We start from the raw sequence: 16,751 nt of genomic DNA on the forward strand, positions 1-16,751 counted from the left end.
GGCCTCGGGTGGCCGCGACAGCCCGGCGCCCCGCCGACGCCCCCGCCCGCCCTGCCCGCGCCCGGCTCTGCGCTCCCGGCCTCGGCCTCCCCATCTGCAGGGCGGCGCGGGCGTTCCGGACGGGAGGGCGCCCGCGCGGCGGCCGGAAACTTCCCGACCTCCCGACCCCCGGCGCGGCCCGACGGCCACGTGACCCGAGCGCCGCCCCGCAGTCACAATCGCGCCGCGGCCCGCCCCCGCCGGCGGCCACCCCGCCCACTCCCGCCTCCCAAGCCCTAAGCGGGGCCTCCCCGCCCTCAGGGGCCCAGACACCCACGGAGTCCCGCCAGCCTCGGCGCTCTGTGCCGGTCCAGCACAAGCAAGGGTAAAGGGGACCTCGGGGCCGAGCGGGTGGGCGGGACGCAGCGCGACGGGCTGGGGGCTCCGCAGGGCGAGCTGCCTACTCTGTGCCTCCCTTCCCTTCCTGGTGCCGGGAGGGGGTTAGTGAAGTTTTCCTGGACAGAGACACGTACGCAGTGAGCACGCGATGCGCGGAGGCTGCAGTTAGTATTATCTTTGCGACAGCCGTGTGAAATAGGTGCCGTCGTTCCCATTTTACAGGTAAGAAATTGGAGGATCAGACTGACGAGTCCCTCGTTTTACACATGCACAATTTGAGGCCCAGAAAGGGGGAAAATCTTTCCCAGGGTCACTGGTTAAAGCAGAGGGAGATCCGGAACTGGAAGTAGGCATCCTGACTCCAGCCCATAGACACTCTCCAAAGTAAAACCAGCAGTGCTGCCTCTTTTCTCCAAAAACTCCTTTCTCAAAGTGCACACATCTTGGTGGGCTTGTCAAACCCATCTGCAAAGACAGCTGGGCAAGAAAAGGAAGCTACCTCCCCCAAACAAAGAACACAACAACCAAGCCTGCAATTTGTGGCAGAGAGGTTCAGTTTGCTTCTTGGACATTTCTGAAATGACGTGCCTTTCTCCTCATTTATTTTAAGCCCTAGGCGCTTTTCATACCATGATTTAATCTTCTTTAGCAGCCTGGGAAAATACAAATCAATTAAAGCCTAAAATCTATCAGGTAATCATTTTTTTCTCGCCTTCTCCCCTAGATCCAGAAGTGCCTGCACCCTCTGCCTTTCATCCACACTAATTTGGCTGCAGAGCTCTTGTTCAAGGGATGATCACTTTGGATAGCTTATTACAGCACTTCTCGTTGACATTCCTGGTGTGCATGTCACAAGTTGCTAGGATCAAGAACCAAGTCAGTTTTGCTCTTAGGGGCTCTTGGGGCCACCAGCCAAGGTATTGCTGTATCTTTGGAGAACTTGGCAGTCTCAGGAATCCCCAAGAGGATAGCAGGGAGTTGGACACAAAGACAGCCCCCGGAATCCTAGTCCTCGTTGCTTTGGGGGTGGGTAAAAGGGAAATCAAGTGGGATTGGGAGTGAGGTCCAGGGTCTAGCTTGTGGTTGACCCTCAAAGGGGTCCAGTAATTTTCAGGTCCTTGCTATCTCCCCCACTTGTCCCCACCCCCAGCCACAGTCAGTCTGATTTGTAGCAAGTTTGTCTCTAAGGAACCAGCAGCGAGGGAGCCAAGTTAAGAGCCCAGACTAGAAAGCTAGGCAGAGCTGCGGGTGAAGCCCAGGCTTGCCCGCTTCCTGGCTGCATGGTTTCAGCTTCCTGATCTGCCAGATGGGATAATCGTGGCCTCTTGTTTCTAGGCTGTGGGGAGAACTCAAGGTAAAGCATGCCCAGGGCTTAGTTAGAGCCCTGACCACCTGTTCTTAAGAAGACAGGGAGAGCCAGGATCTGGGGCTGGAGCATGCCTATCCTTTGCCCCACACCACACCCACCCTCTGCAAAGTCCCTTCTGCAGACTATACCATCTGCCCTTCCCACATACCCACAAAGCAGTTTTATGTCCTCATCTGGGCCCAGATCTCCTACTCTTAACAGCTGGCTTCTTCCAGAGCAGGGGCTAGACCACTTTGGCCAATGCTACAGAGCCCTGCACCTGGACAGGGTCTGGTAGAGTGAAGACCTACTGAGCAAATGCCTGCCATGCTTTCACCCCCTTAGCTTAGAAGCCTCCAACAGTTCTTCTGTATGCCCAGCCTGATCCCAGGCCTGGCCCTGTCTGCTGCCCCCTCTTTTGTGTTTGCTCACAATATTCCTGATCCTCATCCCTCAACCCAGCCCACAGACCCACCTCTCCAGCCTGCCTTCCAAGTCCAGGTTCCAACCTCCACTTCCCCAGCAGGCCAAGCCCTCAGCAGGTGATTCTTTCCAGGTGCACACCACCGTAGTGGCAGTCCCCTACCATTGCATGCAGTGCACACTGTTTGATCCCAGTAGTTCTGGTGGCTCCAATGATGGTATCACCACATTGCAGGCTCAGGGTCTACACCGTACACCTGTCACCTCATGGTTTCATCCCAAGACTGGATGGCTAATTTTGCTGTCTCCCTATGGCAGGTTAGGACATTGAGGAGTAGTTTGCCTGAGGCCAGCCAAAGGGATGGAGCCAGGACTTGAACCCTGGACTGTGTAACTTCAGGGCCATTTTAACCACCCCCAACGACAGCACTGTGGGTAAAGTCCAGGCTGAACGGGAGCACTCCCTGTTTCCCCTGGAAATCCACTTCTGCATCACTGACTCTCCTAGGTCCTCCCTTTGAGTCGTCAGTAAACTCCAGTCTGGATTAGGGTGGGGCAAGCAAGGCACTTGTCTTGGCAAAGCATGTAAGGGGAGGGCTGGGCGTGGCTCTGGCAGAGTGCTTGCCTCGCATGTGTGAGGCCCTGGGCTCCATCCTCAGCACCATATGTAAATAAAGAAAGGTCAATTGACAACTGAAAAAAAAAAATTTAAAACCTATAAACATAAGGGGATACCAAAAATCTTGATAACCAAGATAAATTTTTAACAGTATTTCTAAAAACCAAAATTAATGCTAAAATCCATTTAGAATATAAAAAATTGAAATAAAAGTCAGATGCTATTAACCTAAGTCTTCCTTTTGCCACAGACTCCAGTGTGGAGGCTCAGCACTATCCTGTTTTTCCTTAAAATTTTGTCATTTTGTTCTTTGTAGATGTTTTGTGTTCACCTTTTTAAAACTATTTTTCTCTCTTGATTACTTTTTGGTTCTCCCTCAAGTTTTGCCTGGGGGCAGCTGACTCCTTCCCCTCACCCTAGTCCCATCCCTGGTGAGCCTGACTTCATAGGAAGGACCACAGAAACCCAGTGCGCCCAAGTGTGCCATTTCTGCCCTCTACGAAGGGGGCCAAAGACATGGCAGGTGTTTGGTAAATAGTGGGTCACCAACCCCACTGCCCTTCCTTCCCCACTTAAGATGCTGTGCTGAGTGCGGGGAGCTTGAGGAGAAGGAAGCCGCCTAGCCCTGGATGAGGCCACACCAGCTGCCAGCAGGCAGTAGCTCTCCCTGCTGCTGGCTGGCACTGTCCCCTGAACCTGCAGTAGCCTGTTCAAGTTTATGAGGCACGAATGTCAGGACCCTCAGTGGGCTGCGAGTTCTCTGGTTTACCATGATTTTGTGGGACATCTTGTCCATTCTTGCATTTCCTTTCATTCCCTGCTGCCATCTCCTCTTGCCATAGAGATGTGCTTCCAACTCAAGCCCTGCTCAGTGCTCAGGGTGCCAAGGGGGACAGGAAGGAAGAAATGTTTCCCAGATCCACCTGTCTTCAGTCCTCCACCTGAGGCCTGCCTGGAAGGTGGCAGTGTGCTTTCTTCACCCGTCCTTGCTATGTTCCTGCTCCTTCCACTTGGGATACCTTGCTTGGTCCCTACCTTGGTGCAGGCTCCTCTGATCCCCCACTCATGAAGCACAGGCTGGCATGCTGGAGTCCGTGCACCTGGTGACAGTGAAGGTACAGCCACATGTGGCAGGAGTGAAGATGTTGGTTAATCGGGAAGTGTGGAGCCAGGGGTGTCTCTGGCCCAGACTTGTTTTGACACTCTGGGCAAATCCCTTGTCTCTGGGCCTCCTTTCCATCCCACAAGTCAAGGGGAGTTGGCCTGCTGACCCTTCCAGCTCTTAACATTCTGTATGTCTGTGTTCTGCAACATTTTACACAGGCTTAGAAAAACAGAAGTCAGAGAGTACAGAACCCTCTGCCCTTTCTGCTCACGAGGGATTCTAGAAGCTCGTGGGCCACCTGCATCACACCAGGAACCACAAGAGCATTCCTGCAGTTAATGTTCCCACTCAAGGCCAGGCCTGCGTGTCACGTGGACTGAGACTAGGGCTCCTGGCCCAAGTACAGAGCAGGGAGACTTGCAACTTCTCACACTGGACAACCCAGCACAGACCCTTCCCAGCTAGCCTGCAGAATTCCCACTCTTCCACCTGTATGGTGGCTGGTGTCTTAAAGTCATTTGGTCTTAACTGGTGTTCTGCTGTTTCTTCTTCCTGTGGGTATATCCCTGGATTCCCAGGTTGTGCTGGCACCACGGGGAGGTCCTGGAGGCTGTGTGCATGTGTGTGTGTGTGCATTAAGACACTCAGTCTGCAGAAGCCAAGGAAGAGACACTGTCTTGAGGGAAGGAAGTCACATTTCATGGTAGACTGTCCCATGGACAAGGGTCAGGTTTAGCACTGTCATGGATAACCTGGGAGATCCTGAGCAAGTGTAGTCTCCTGGGACCCTGATTCCCTTCCTCATAAAGCAGGGATGAAATAGTCCCTATCCCTGGGGCTGTGGGGATAGGCTCAACAGGGTACTGCCCATAGAGCCACGGGTGGGTATCCTCTCCAGAGAACCCCTCCCTCCCTCTGGAGCTGGCGCCTCGTTCTGGCCCCTGAGGCCTCATGGCTCTCTTCCTCTCCGTAGATCTCGCCTGTCCTATAAGTGACCACAGAGGACAACCATGAATGAGGTCAAAGAGACCCTCCGTGGCATTGAGCAGAAGTACAAGCTGTTCCAACAGCAGCAGTTCACCTTTATTGCAGCTCTGGAGCACTGCAGGGAGAATGCACATGACAAGATCCGGCCCATCTCCAGCATTGGACAGGTGGCACCTGGCAGGGCCTGACATGGGTCACAGGGCGCTCCCCAGTCCACTGTCCACACCTGAAAGAGTCCAGGGAAGGGAAGCTCATGGCCTGAATCCTAACTGATCCTAACTGATGGAACAAGTTCCCTTCATTCCTCCCCTACCAGACTCAGCCAGCCAAGGACAAGGTCCACCTGCCACCTCTGTGACCTTGGGTTACTTACCTCACTAAGCCTCAGTTATCTGGTGAAACCATCATGGGAAACTCTCAGCCCAAGGTTGGCCCACAGTAAGCACTGGGGGCTGAGCAGTGGAGCTTTACTGGTGATCAAGATGGATGTGGTCCTTGTCACCACATTCTGCAGGGGACTGACAAATTGCGGCAGGCCAAGCATACTGCTAGTCACTTCTGCAGGTGTTTTTATTTAACTCTAGTCCCTTGAGGGCTAGTTGTTGTCCAGTTTGCTCCACAGAACTTGGAGGCTAACCACGAACTTAGGGGCCTGAGCCACACCCATAGGCCAGGCCTGGTCTATAGAGCAGTCACTGTGAGGGAGTCAGCTTGCTGAAGCACAGCTGCTGGTCAAGATGGGTGTGAGTGGGTACTGGACTCAGAACAGCTAAGGGGAAATAGGGCCACAGAGAACAGGCAGTCCTTGGTGACACAAAACATTTTTTTTCCTGATTTTTGTACAATTCATGCCCACCCCCACCTCCATTTTTTAACTTGAAAAATGGTTAACATCCAGAGAGGAATAACAATCTTTGCCAAATGTCTTCGCTCTTGACCCTGAGCTGATGCATGTGCATCAGCTGGACATCCCTCAGGAGCTTGGCTTTCTAAGGGCACTGGACAGGTTTTCAATCTCCAAAAGTAGCTGAAGTCCCACCTGCCTTGGTGTCTGCACCTGAGCTGTGAGACTTGCAGGAGTGGCCTTTCTGCCTAGTCTCATCAGAGGCTCCTGTGAACCCCGGCCCTGTGCTCTGACTCCCCGTCTCCAGTGCTGGGTCTTAGCCCCACTTGCCCTCCCTGAGCCAGGTGTCCAAAGGCTGCCTGCACACACCTAGTGACAGCTCTGCTGTGGTTACCACATGCTGCAGCACCCTGCCCGCCACAGGTGCCCATGCAGCTGTGGATAAGAGCCTCTCCCCTGACAAAGCTGGGGAGGAACCACTTCAGACCATTCAGGAAGACATCCCTTAGCAACAGGGAAACTGCAGCCTGAGAAGGTTCTGGGTACTTGGGGAGGCAGTGATACCCCTCCCATCATCAGATCTTGGTGAGAGCTAGTTGGCTATGGAATGAGTGGTAAGTAAATGGAACCTGGACCCAACCCATTCCCTCCCAGCAGGAGCACAGGCCTCCTGCCTGGCCTGGCCTCAGATGCAGTCACTGGGTGGTATCAGGTAACTGGAGAAAGACTCCCACCCAGGGAGGACCCCCCGCCCCCAGCCAGCAAGGAAAAGAGTTGAAAGTAGATCAGAGAATCAATATTCTTAGCATCCTTGTATGTCTTCTTTGAGAAAGGTTCACATCTTCTAAACACATTCAAGTCTTATTTTTGGCATTTAAGCTCCTAACATTCCTAGAGTTGATTTTTGAGTATGGTGTGTGGTGGGGACTTTTTTCTCCTGTGGATCACCCTGTCCCCCACCCCACTTATCCACCTCTCCCTCCTTTCTCTTATAAATGCAATACAGCTAAAGCTGTTTCTTGCCCCTTGTTTCCTCCTTGCTAAGGGCGGCCCAACACAACAGTTCTTAAGGGGGTACTCACAGTGGGACTGTGGTATGAAAGTTGGGACTCAACCCCTTTTGCTTTAGGTGGTGGCTGACTCAGGATCACAGCGCGGGATGGTGCAGGGGATGGGCCCAGAGCCACTGAGCTGGGAGACACATTCAGCTAAGTCACTTCCATTGGTGCCCCAGCAGGTCATTTCACCTCTGAATCTCCAGTATTCAGGGTACTAATCTGTAAAATAAGGATTTTAAGAAAGTACCTACCCAATGTATAGGGTTTAGAGAGGAGTGAGACTGAACATTTTGCACAGTGCCTGGAACACACCAATGTTAACTGTTGTCTGTACACCAGAATGCCGAAATGTGATTGGCATCTCCCTCATGAACACGGGAGGGTGCTCCAGTGGGGGTTGGCATATCCCCAGCTCATGTCAGACTGGCCTTTACAGGTGCAGAACTACACGGAACACTACTGTAACAACTCCACAGACAGGCGCATTCTGCTCATGTTCCTGGACATCTGTTCAGAGCTGAACAAGCTCTGCCAGCACTTTGAGGCCCTGCACTCTGGCACACCAGTCACAAACAACCTCCTTGAGAAATGCAAAACCCTGGTTAGCCCAAGCAATGACCTGAGCAGCCTCAGAGCAAAGTAAGTCCTTTCTGGGCCTTGATAAGGCCTTTGCGTGTGCAGTGAGTTGGGGTTCTCCCCTGTGGCTGTGCACACTTCCTTCATGGGGAACCTTATCCCATCCATTTACTGGGATGATTGTCAATCAAGACCTATTTAAAACGAGGTCACGGATAGTAGGACACACAGGCAGCATGTTTTGAAAAGATAACAGCAGGTTCCTTGGCTCCTGATCCAGTTTCCTAACACCACAGGGAAGTGGTTCTCAGCTTCTGACTTTCATTCCAAAGCACCTGGGGCTCCCTGAGCTGGACCTGGTGGGGGCCGAGTCTAAACGCCAGGTCTGGAAGCTGCCAGCCAGTCAGCACAGCAAGGCTCCCCCTCCCCTGGCCTGCAGGTACCCTCACGACGTGGTGAACCACCTCAGCTGCGATGAGGCCAGGAACCACTACGGCGGCGTGGTCAGCCTCATCCCCATTGTCCTGGACCTCATGAAAGAGTGGATCGCCCACTCGGAGAAGCTGCCCCGCAAAGTGCTGCAGCACGTGAGTGAGCCCGCAGCGTTCCAGAATGCCACCAGGGCAGCTGCTTGTCCTGCCTGGGCCACAGGCACCCAGCTTTGGTTAGGGAAGCACAAATGTAGGCAGCTGGAAAAAGATCGCCTCAAACCCAGGGGGCGAGACAAAGGACACTCCAAGCCTCCCTGGAGGCCTCCCGGTGGGAAGCTGTAACTCAAGGCCCGGGGCCTGCTGCATGGCTGGGAGCTCTGCTAACCAGTGTGGGCTCCCCCATGGATCCACTCCCACTGGTGCCCACGCCTCTGCTGTTAACCCCAGGGGCCAATACATCATTGAGAATCTCTTTCTCTTGCTTTCACTTGTAACTTTCCCGCTTCTAAGCTCTGGGCAGATGAAGAGGATCCCCACTTAATGAGTTGCCTAAACGGTATTGGTAGAGGGTGTCCCAGGGCAAGGGCGCTGAACCCACGCCCAGGCTCCCTGCCCTACCAGCTCTCTGCAGGGCAGGGATGCTCCCTCTCCCAGGATGGGAGGGAGGGGCAGCATGCTGAAAGAAAGGCGGTGCGCCCACCTCTCCAGAAGAATTCTGTTCTGTGGTTCCCGAGCAAGGACCAAGGCCTGATGTCCACAGCATAGTCACGGCCCCCACGCTGTATGATGAGTCTGCTCTGAGCTTGCCAGAAGACACATCTGACTGTTGCTTTTTCCCTTCGCAGGGGACGACTTAGCTTCTGTATTGTTGCTTCTTCGGGGGGAGACAATCAAGAATAAAAAGCGTTCTACCAACTCTGCCTGGCTTGCTTGGTTTTGTGGGACTTCTCCCTGAAAGAAAACCTGCATTTCTCCTAAGACATCAAAAGACACTGGGCAGTAACCACACAGGCAAAGCCCCTCGCAGACAGCAGAGAAACTGCTGCCAATAAGGGGCCCCCGCCTCCTGAAAGGGCCTGACTCGGAGGCCCATGCTAGAGAACAGCAGGCCAGCCCACAGACCTGCACCTTGTCTACTGAGAGATCTGGAAAACCTGAATTCCAGACAAACTCAAGTCCATCCCCAAGGAGCTGCTTCTGCTGTGAGCAGCAGTTCTGAAATCCAGCCAGCCAGGCCAGGGCAAGCACCTGAAAACCACTGTGATGCAGTTCATCACGAGGGTCTTTTCCCCAGTGTCCCAGGCCACGCTATCAAAAGCCAGGGTAGATCCCAAAATCATGTAAGGTGATTTCCCACCTTCTGCAGAATGCCTGAGGGGCAGGAAGCAGGTGGTGGCAGCTGCACGCCTTCCCCTGGGACACATGCACACAGCTGGCAGGGCTCAGGGCTAGCGACCTCTCCACAAAATCATGTCCACTGAGTTCCACCTAAAGGATCCCATAAAACTCGAATGGCCAACCCCTCTGGACACAGGCCCTGAGAGCCAGGTGAAGCAGCAGTGTGGACTGGCCACCTGGCTTTCAGGGCTTCCCTGGTAGACATGACTCATAACCCCCAGACACACATACCATGCCACTCTTTGGGAAACAGCATGGATTTTAGGCAAATAGGGTAGATAATCTTCCAGAACACAAAGGTGCTTAACGGAGACTAAAGCCAGAGCCCATTACTTGGTGACCTCCTCCAGCCACCCATGGTAACCACTCCAGACTTCTCCAGGTTTCTATATCTTTGAAGAATCCCCTACTTTACCTGTAAGCCCAAGGCCAGTGTAAGTCACTCCATATCACACAGCAGAGTAGTGCAAAACAATAAATTTTTATTTGTTCACAGTTAAACACAAGCAACTGCCTTGACATTTTAGAACATTCTAAGAAGGACAGCAAACCCTTTTGATTCCAATTCCCATTCACTGAGATTGTACCATGTTCTCTTGCAGTTCATGTTTATGGCATCTGATATGGATTGTTTTGACATGCTTTTAAGATCAAGGTGGGAAAGTTTAAACCTTTTGACAAGAGGGGACTTTCTTCCATTTAACTAAAAGCAGTCAGTTAAAAAAAAAATCAGACTCTTTTCATTCAAGGGACCCCCTTTAAACTGCAAATTAGCCACATATGGTTCATCCATGATTGAGTTATAAAACTAGATTACGTCTTAGCAAAATCTGTTCCTCCGTAATGTAACTGGTCCATAGAAGTCTTCTGAAGATCGATCACTGATTCTTCCTAGTGCAAAATGCTTGGCTGCCTCTTTGATCAGCCAGAGTATGTGCTGCGCAGAGCCTGGATGCACCCTCCTGACCAAACACTGCACCAGGTGGGGAGGGGTTGAGTGGCGGAAAGGGTGTTCTGGGGTCCTTGAGCTCCTAGGTTCTGCTCCAAAAGACCTATTCCAATGACTAAACCGGCCAGCTTATCCCAAAGTGTGGATAGCGTTGTGGCACTGGGAAGGGGCGCAAAGTTCCTTGGCCTTCATGAACTTGTTTCAACACCAAAAGTGGCTGGGGCTCAGGTTTCCCTTGCACCTGCTGCCACTCTTCTCTCAGGTGAGCATGCACAGGTGGCAGGATGGCATACAAACAGCTTCCCTGGTCACATGAGGGAGTTTGGAATGGGGAAAGGAGCTGCATGAGAACAAGGGTCTCAGCAGCAGCCTAGGAGCTAGTTCCTGACCTAAAACTTCTCTTTTACCTACAGAAAAAAAAAAAAATCAAGTGCAATTAATGACTTTGCAGTGATCTGCTGGGAGGAGGGGGCACGTGTCACAACTCAGGATGTAAACAGACACGCATCCTCAGACCGAATACATTCTCCAACACTCACTGTAGGTCACTTCTAGCACATGTGCCTCCAAGAGTGAAGCCACAGCAGGTGCCAGGTATGCTCTGGTCACTGCACACAGGGCAGCTTGCTCCCCAGCAAGGCAGGCCTTCCTGAGAGGGCCCAAGCTGCTCCTCGGACCTCTGCTGGAGAGTGCCTGCAAGGGTGGCAGCATTCCATCTGCACTGCAATGTGGGCCTGGCCTTGTGGAGCCCTAAACCCTCCTCCAGCCTGCCCACACTGGCTCCCATGGGCATCCTTGCATCGTACTTTCTTTACTCTTCAGTTCTTTCTGGCTTCAAGTGGCAGGTTCTAGTATTTGGTGGAAATTACCATTGGCTGGTCACAGCACATTTCTGCTGTCTATACAGAAACAAGTGACCAGTTTTCTATCCTTCATGCCAGTCTGGGCTCTGTGGTCCAGCTCACAGATCCCTGTATCCCATGACCAGGCATGCATCCTCTAAATAGTTGCTAAAGTCCTATCTTTCTGGACAAAAACCTGGAAACTACACTTGCTGTAGCAAATGGCCAGGAGAGCCCAGCGTGTGGGCCCATTGTCCTGCTTTTGCCCAGAGAGGTGCTGGCCTCTAGCCATAGCAGCAAAGAGGTGGTGGTGGGGAGGCTGTTTTTAACTGTTAGTGACTTCTAGGGCTTTCCCCTGGGTTGTGGCAGTTTACTTTCTAAGAGTGTGGGCTGTTCCCCCTAAGCACATCGCAGTAAGACAGTAAGAACTCTACAGCCATTCCCAAAGGTCAGACAATCCTCTCTCCAAAACACTGCTGGCAAACCTGGAGAGATCACGGTGCACCCACATGCCTCAGTGATGCTGGTCCCAGCACTCTAACGAACCTCTTAAAACCTCTCCTGCCAAGAACTGACCCCAACCTCCTACCTCTGGGTTTTAGTTGGGTTCCTCATAGTCATAAGCACATTATTTCTCCGAATCCCACAGTACCAGTTTATAGATTTCAGGGTAGAGTCCTGTCACAAGCTTTTTAAAAACCCATGAAGGTGTGTGTGCGCTTATTTAAGGTAGTGGGTTCAGGAGTTCATTTTCTCTGCACCTTCCTACTGCTCCTCTTGCTTCCCCAATTCCCACAGAATACCACAATACTCCTTTTTAAACAGGTTCCATGGTGCACGAGGTGCAGGCTCTGGGCTGCTCAGGGCTGGTGCTGGTGCTGGGGCTGGTTAGTGTAGGGAGGGAGTTCGAGTGAGTAATATGCACTGGCCATCAGCACAGCGCACAGTGATTTCCGGATGGAGCCACCCAGTCCCAGACACCAGGCTGCTCAGTCAGTGACAAGACAGGTTCTGCCTAGTACACTCCTCATCCTAATGCCTTTGCCTAGGTCTCAGCAGCTCTGAGGAGTTCCTCTCCTATTGCCTTTCATCCCCAAACTGCTTGAGGTATCATCAAACGACCCACTGGCCCTTGGTAGGTTCTCTACTTTCAAAACAAAAGCAAGTCTTGCACTGAATCTGGAGCCCTTTGCAACACCAAAGCCCAAGTTTTCAGGCTATTACTTGACCAGGACCCCAGGACTCAATTTCCCATTTCTACACGGGCAAAACCCATGACCTCCAAAAACTCAAAGGAGCCCAAGCCAGAGCACCAGGGTCTTGGTGCCCGGACTATAAAGCTGGGGAAATGGAACCCAGGCTGGAGGAATGGCCAAGGCCTGGCACAGAAACTTGGTGCCTCCAGCCACACCTCGGCCCACTCCCCCAGCTGCCTCCTTCCTTCCCTGCGTTTCCTGATCTGTCCATTTTTACAATGTTCTTTCCTGTCTTAAACTGGCCTCCTTTCCTGTAAGGCAAGGCTGCAATGTAAGTGCCTGGTATCTTTGTTCTGTAGCACAGATCTCGTGGGCATGGGGAGGAGAAAGCACTGTAAACACGGTTCTAACAGAACCTGTAACATCTTCCTACCCTTTCTCAGCTTGTTCATGTTGTCCTTCCATAAAATGGAACAGGGAAACTAGAATATATTGGATTTTAAGCTTTCCTTTGGACAAAGCAGAATCAGAAGTGTGGAATCCCCAGGATTCCTGGGGCCGCCAGCAGTCAGGGCACGCCCTCCTGTTGGCTGAGGTCAGTCAGTTACACCAGAAACCCTGTTCCCAGCAGGTCTTTGGCCAGTATTACCATGGTGACATGGAATCTCTGCCTGGTTCTCTTTAGTTAGGGATGCTCGAATATTTACTGCCATACTTACAAAAAGACTTTCACCCTCACGTGCTGGAAGTTTCCACATGCTATGAGATTTCGTACCATTACAGTTTAACTTCATGACTAAACCCTTATATTCTTTTCATGGAAAGAACAGAAAAACAGGAACACCAAGTTCACTGCATATTTCCTGCCAAGTATCTCCTGACCTGGACTGGAATGCCAGGCAACAATCCTGAGGCTTCCAGCACTTTCTCAGGAGCACCTGTGGAGTCTGGATGCTTGGCAGTGCTGGTGCTCTGACTTGTACAGCCCTCAAGAGCACCTGCAGGCAGCCCAGTCAGTACAGGCAGGCTGCCTTCAACTCCCAGACTCGATTCTATGCTGCTCCGCCATTCCTAACATGGAGAGGGTGACAATATCAAGCTCCCAGGAGAGTTGGCCCTGAAAGTTAGAATTGGTGTGAAAAAGCCGCTTGCTACCTTTGTTTTGGCCTGGAACCTACAGTAGTGTGGTAACCCCACAGCCTGAGAAATGAATCACATAAGCTGTGAAGAAAACTCTGGATCTCCAGAGCCTTTCTGCTGCAGTATCACCAAGCAGCCAGCATACACAAAAGACGTCAGTGAGCTGGGGGGGAGGTGGATCGACACTAGACTCAGGGCTGAACCAATAGCTCAGCTGGCAAGACCAGCCCAGAGCTGCAGCTCCACATACCTGGGCTTCCAGCAACCTTTCCCTGGGACCGCTCCTTGCACCCACAGAGAACAAGTTTATTAGCCACATGCCAGCTTGGGTCAGTGGGGTGCCAGCATTTAAGTGAACACCAAATAAATAAGAGGTAGTGGGGGAAAGAGGGACAAGAGCTTTCCCAAAGGGTGAGGAAGCGGGGCCTCCACAGCGCCAACCAGACTTTGGAAACAGGCATTCGTCTACGCAGAACTTTCTAGGAAGCTTATGAGAACTGCCAAAAGAATGGAAGGGTGAATGAACCATGTTATCTAGATCTGCTGCTTAAGATGCCGAACTCCAGAACCAAAAAGCAGTGAAAAGTCTCCCATAAAAGCTTTCATGTGAAGACAATCAGCTTTGCAAGATATGTCCTCCTGGAAGGGACAAAACCAAACTTACCTGCAATGCCACCAACTGCCTGGTCTAACCGAGGGCCACCCAGAGTTATCTGAGCTTCAGGAAAGCAGAGTGGTGTATTAGACTCAAAGATGAAATTTGGCCTCATATTGCACAGGTTCAAAGGATGCAACCATTTGGGGGGAAAGGAAGGAAAATAAAGCTACTGAGGAACGCAAACTGGCCCTCCATTAGTACAGGCTGCTGGGTGAATCACAGAGGGTCAAGGAGAAGGCTAAGAGGCATTTCAAGGCCAGATCCAAAAACCATTGTGCATTCTGTCCGATGTCAAAAGGACCTCCGTCCCACTCCCTGCATGGGAGCAGCCGCCCAGACCCTGGAAACAGGAGCGCCTTGAACAAGCATTCTCACCTCCTGTTCTATGCCAACCAGACGCAGATCAACACTGACTGACCCTCCTCCTTAGCTGTGTTCCTGATGAGTCTCATTGTAGTCCATGATGCGGAGCTGTCCAACACTGTCTGGGTTTGGGGGAGATGGGTGTGGGCTGTCTAGGTTCAGGGGAGTCTTGGCTTCCACTCCTAAGTCTTTGCCCAGTTCTGTCTTTAGGGTCTCACAAAGGCTACTGATAGTCATGCCGTCTTCATCACACTGGCTCTCACTCTTATTTCGAAATAACTCCCTGGCCTTCATGCCCAGGAAACTCTTGGAACTGGGGAGTGAGCCAACAGTCGTGGGGATGCTGGTGGAGGGCTCGCCTGTGGCAGTTTCCCACCGGCTGCTAAATGGGCCTGCCCTCTGGCTTGGGGGTTTCTCTGGGGTAGAAAGCTCACTGCTGCTGCTGCTGCTGCCTCCAGTTCCTCTACCTCCACTGCTGCCCCGGGTGCTGCCAGGCCTGGGAGTCTTGGTCTCCCCATTGTGGCCAGATGCCTCTTCATTGTGCCCTACTGCAGAATCCGAGCAGCCGTCATTACAACAGTCAAGCCTGTAAGAAATGGAAGGAGAAAAAAAGGAGTTGGTAACTGCGTTACCCACACTTGGGAGATGTGGAATTAAAAGGACACCACTCCTGCTGAGCACGAACTCTGCTGGTGTAACAGTGGACCCAAAAGAGATCTCAAAAGGAAATCTAAGTCACAACCAGGGGTCCTGGATGGTAATCTGCAACGCGAGCGGCAGATAAGAGACCCAAGCCTGGAAGGTGGGAGATCACTGGGGACTGAGAGAAAAGGTAAGTCAGGTGGCTCTCTGAGTCCTGTTTAACCAGCTATAACTGCCACTTTCAATGATCTGCAGCATAGTCCCAGCTCTTCTGGTGGCACCTTCATAGCAAGGCCAGGGTGCAATTCTTTGCTCCTACCTTTCTTCCGCTGCTTCTGCTGCTTCTGCCTTTTCTTCTTCAAGTTTTTTCAGGAGGCCATCTTTTTCCAATCTGCCATACAAGTCTAAGATCTCCAACTCAAACACTTGGGTGATCTTTTTTTGAGCCTCATACCTGCTTTCTGCAGCCTCTAGCTGCCTTCTGAAAGACACAGATCCACCAGGAATAGGGGAGACTCCTCTTAATTAGGAGTCACACTCACCCTTCCCCTTCCTATGAGATACCTTGCCTGGGCCTTGACATCCTCCAAGTATTTCTTCTGTTCCAGAAGAAGGTGATCTTTCTTGGCCAGATGAGATTCCAGTTCTAAAATCCGTTTCTGGGAGGTATCAAGTCTCTGATTCTGCTGGAGAACATGGCTTCTGTTTTTTTCTAGTTCTTTCCGATAGGCAGTTTTCATCATTTCCACTTCCTAGAAAAAGGGACTGGAGTTATAGAAAATGAACAAGTCGTATCCATTTGAGAAGGTGCTTTAGTGTACTAATAGAAATACGAACAAATACAACTTTCTGAAAAGTTAGCTGGCTAGGATCAACCTAGCAACCCTTTCTTGAAATCATTCCCTCAGAAAATTATCTGAAACATGAATAGACATTTTGTACAAAAATAATCGCACAGCGTATTTCTAAGAATAAGAAATTGGAAACATAGTAAACTTAATGTCAGGGAAGCAATTAAGCAAAGTATATTTTGTATCTGTTTTTAGAAAGAGTATTGTATCTGTACAAAAATACAAATGCACACTACAAAACTCCTTGATGAATGGAAAATACATGTCCAAATACACCAAGTGAAATATTCACAGTTTCAACTCTTTTTGTTTTTCTCCTACCTAACGTTAGCTGAGGCAAAGCTAGAGAAGGCAACAGCAGCAGGGCAGTTCTGCTCACATGGAGCAGCACTGGCAGGCTGGTCTCCTGACCAGGCTTCGTGGTGATACTGTGTGGGTGACCTGCCTGCAGCTGTGCACCTGAGTTAGCTGTTCTGGCCCCAGAGAGAAAGCAAAAAGGATACTTTCTAAAGCATGAGTTACCTTGGTGTGTTTACTGTGGTGGAGAGGTATGTAAAACCTACCAGGGTATCTGTTCTCAAACAAGGAAACAAACCCTAAGGGCAAGGAAGTGAGTGCTCATGAAGGCAGTTGCCTCGAAGTCCGGCAGACCAACCTGCAGAGCAGGTTGAAGAGCACAACAGACTAAAGCTCCAAAGCAGCCGTCTCCCAGCTACACTGAATGGCTCAGGCCTTTTAGCACAGGCTAGGTGAACAAACCTGACTTTTATCAAAATCGATAGTATAGTCAGGCTTCTACAACCATGGATTCAGCCAGACATAAATCAAAAACGTCAGAAAAACAAACTTTGTCTGTACTAAGCACGTATGGACTTTTTTCTTGTCATTACCCCTAAATAATTAGTATGCCAACTATTTAGAGTATTTGCACTATATTATTTAT

At 51.2% G+C, this 16,751-nt stretch overlaps 2 protein-coding genes across 11 annotated transcripts in view; one reads left to right on the plus strand and one right to left on the minus strand.

Annotated features, from left to right (window-relative positions):
- The first annotated feature begins 25 nt into the window (after window positions 1–25).
- On the plus strand, window positions 26–8,687 carry SPACA9 (sperm acrosome associated 9). Of its 4 annotated transcripts, XM_079111786.1 has the most exons (5): window positions 26–364; window positions 4,847–5,027; window positions 7,199–7,401; window positions 7,778–7,925; window positions 8,615–8,687. In XM_079111786.1, the coding sequence occupies exons 2-5, from the start codon at window positions 4,884–4,886 to the stop codon at window positions 8,624–8,626; spliced, it is 507 nt and encodes a 168-aa protein (XP_078967912.1). In that variant the 5' UTR covers window positions 26–364; window positions 4,847–4,883; the 3' UTR covers window positions 8,627–8,687. The 4 variants fall into 4 exon arrangements, with proteins under 4 accessions (XP_078967912.1, XP_078967913.1, XP_078967911.1 ...); XM_079111787.1 differs by lacking the exon at window positions 4,847–5,027 and adding an exon at window positions 505–585 and having other exon boundaries at window positions 7,185–7,401; window positions 7,778–8,687; XM_079111785.1 differs by having other exon boundaries at window positions 7,778–8,687.
- Window positions 8,688–9,629: 942 nt separating this feature from the next.
- The window catches only part of TSC1 (TSC complex subunit 1), a 54,831-nt gene continuing 47,709 nt past the window's right edge, over window positions 9,630–16,751 (minus strand). For all 7 annotated transcript variants that reach the window (XM_079111694.1, XM_079111689.1, XM_079111692.1 and 4 more), the window contains 3 exons: window positions 15,522–15,709; window positions 15,277–15,438; window positions 9,630–14,901 (listed from right to left, as the gene is read on the minus strand). In XM_079111694.1, the coding sequence (XP_078967820.1) occupies window positions 14,379–14,901; window positions 15,277–15,438; window positions 15,522–15,709 (873 nt within the window). In that variant the 3' untranslated portion in view covers window positions 9,630–14,378. The remainder of the gene's footprint in view (window positions 14,902–15,276; window positions 15,439–15,521; window positions 15,710–16,751) is intronic.

The sequence above is a fragment of the Sciurus vulgaris genome, assembly GCF_902686455.1.
Source record: "Sciurus vulgaris genome assembly, chromosome: 15".
NCBI classification, from domain to species: Eukaryota; Metazoa; Chordata; class Mammalia; order Rodentia; family Sciuridae; genus Sciurus; species Sciurus vulgaris.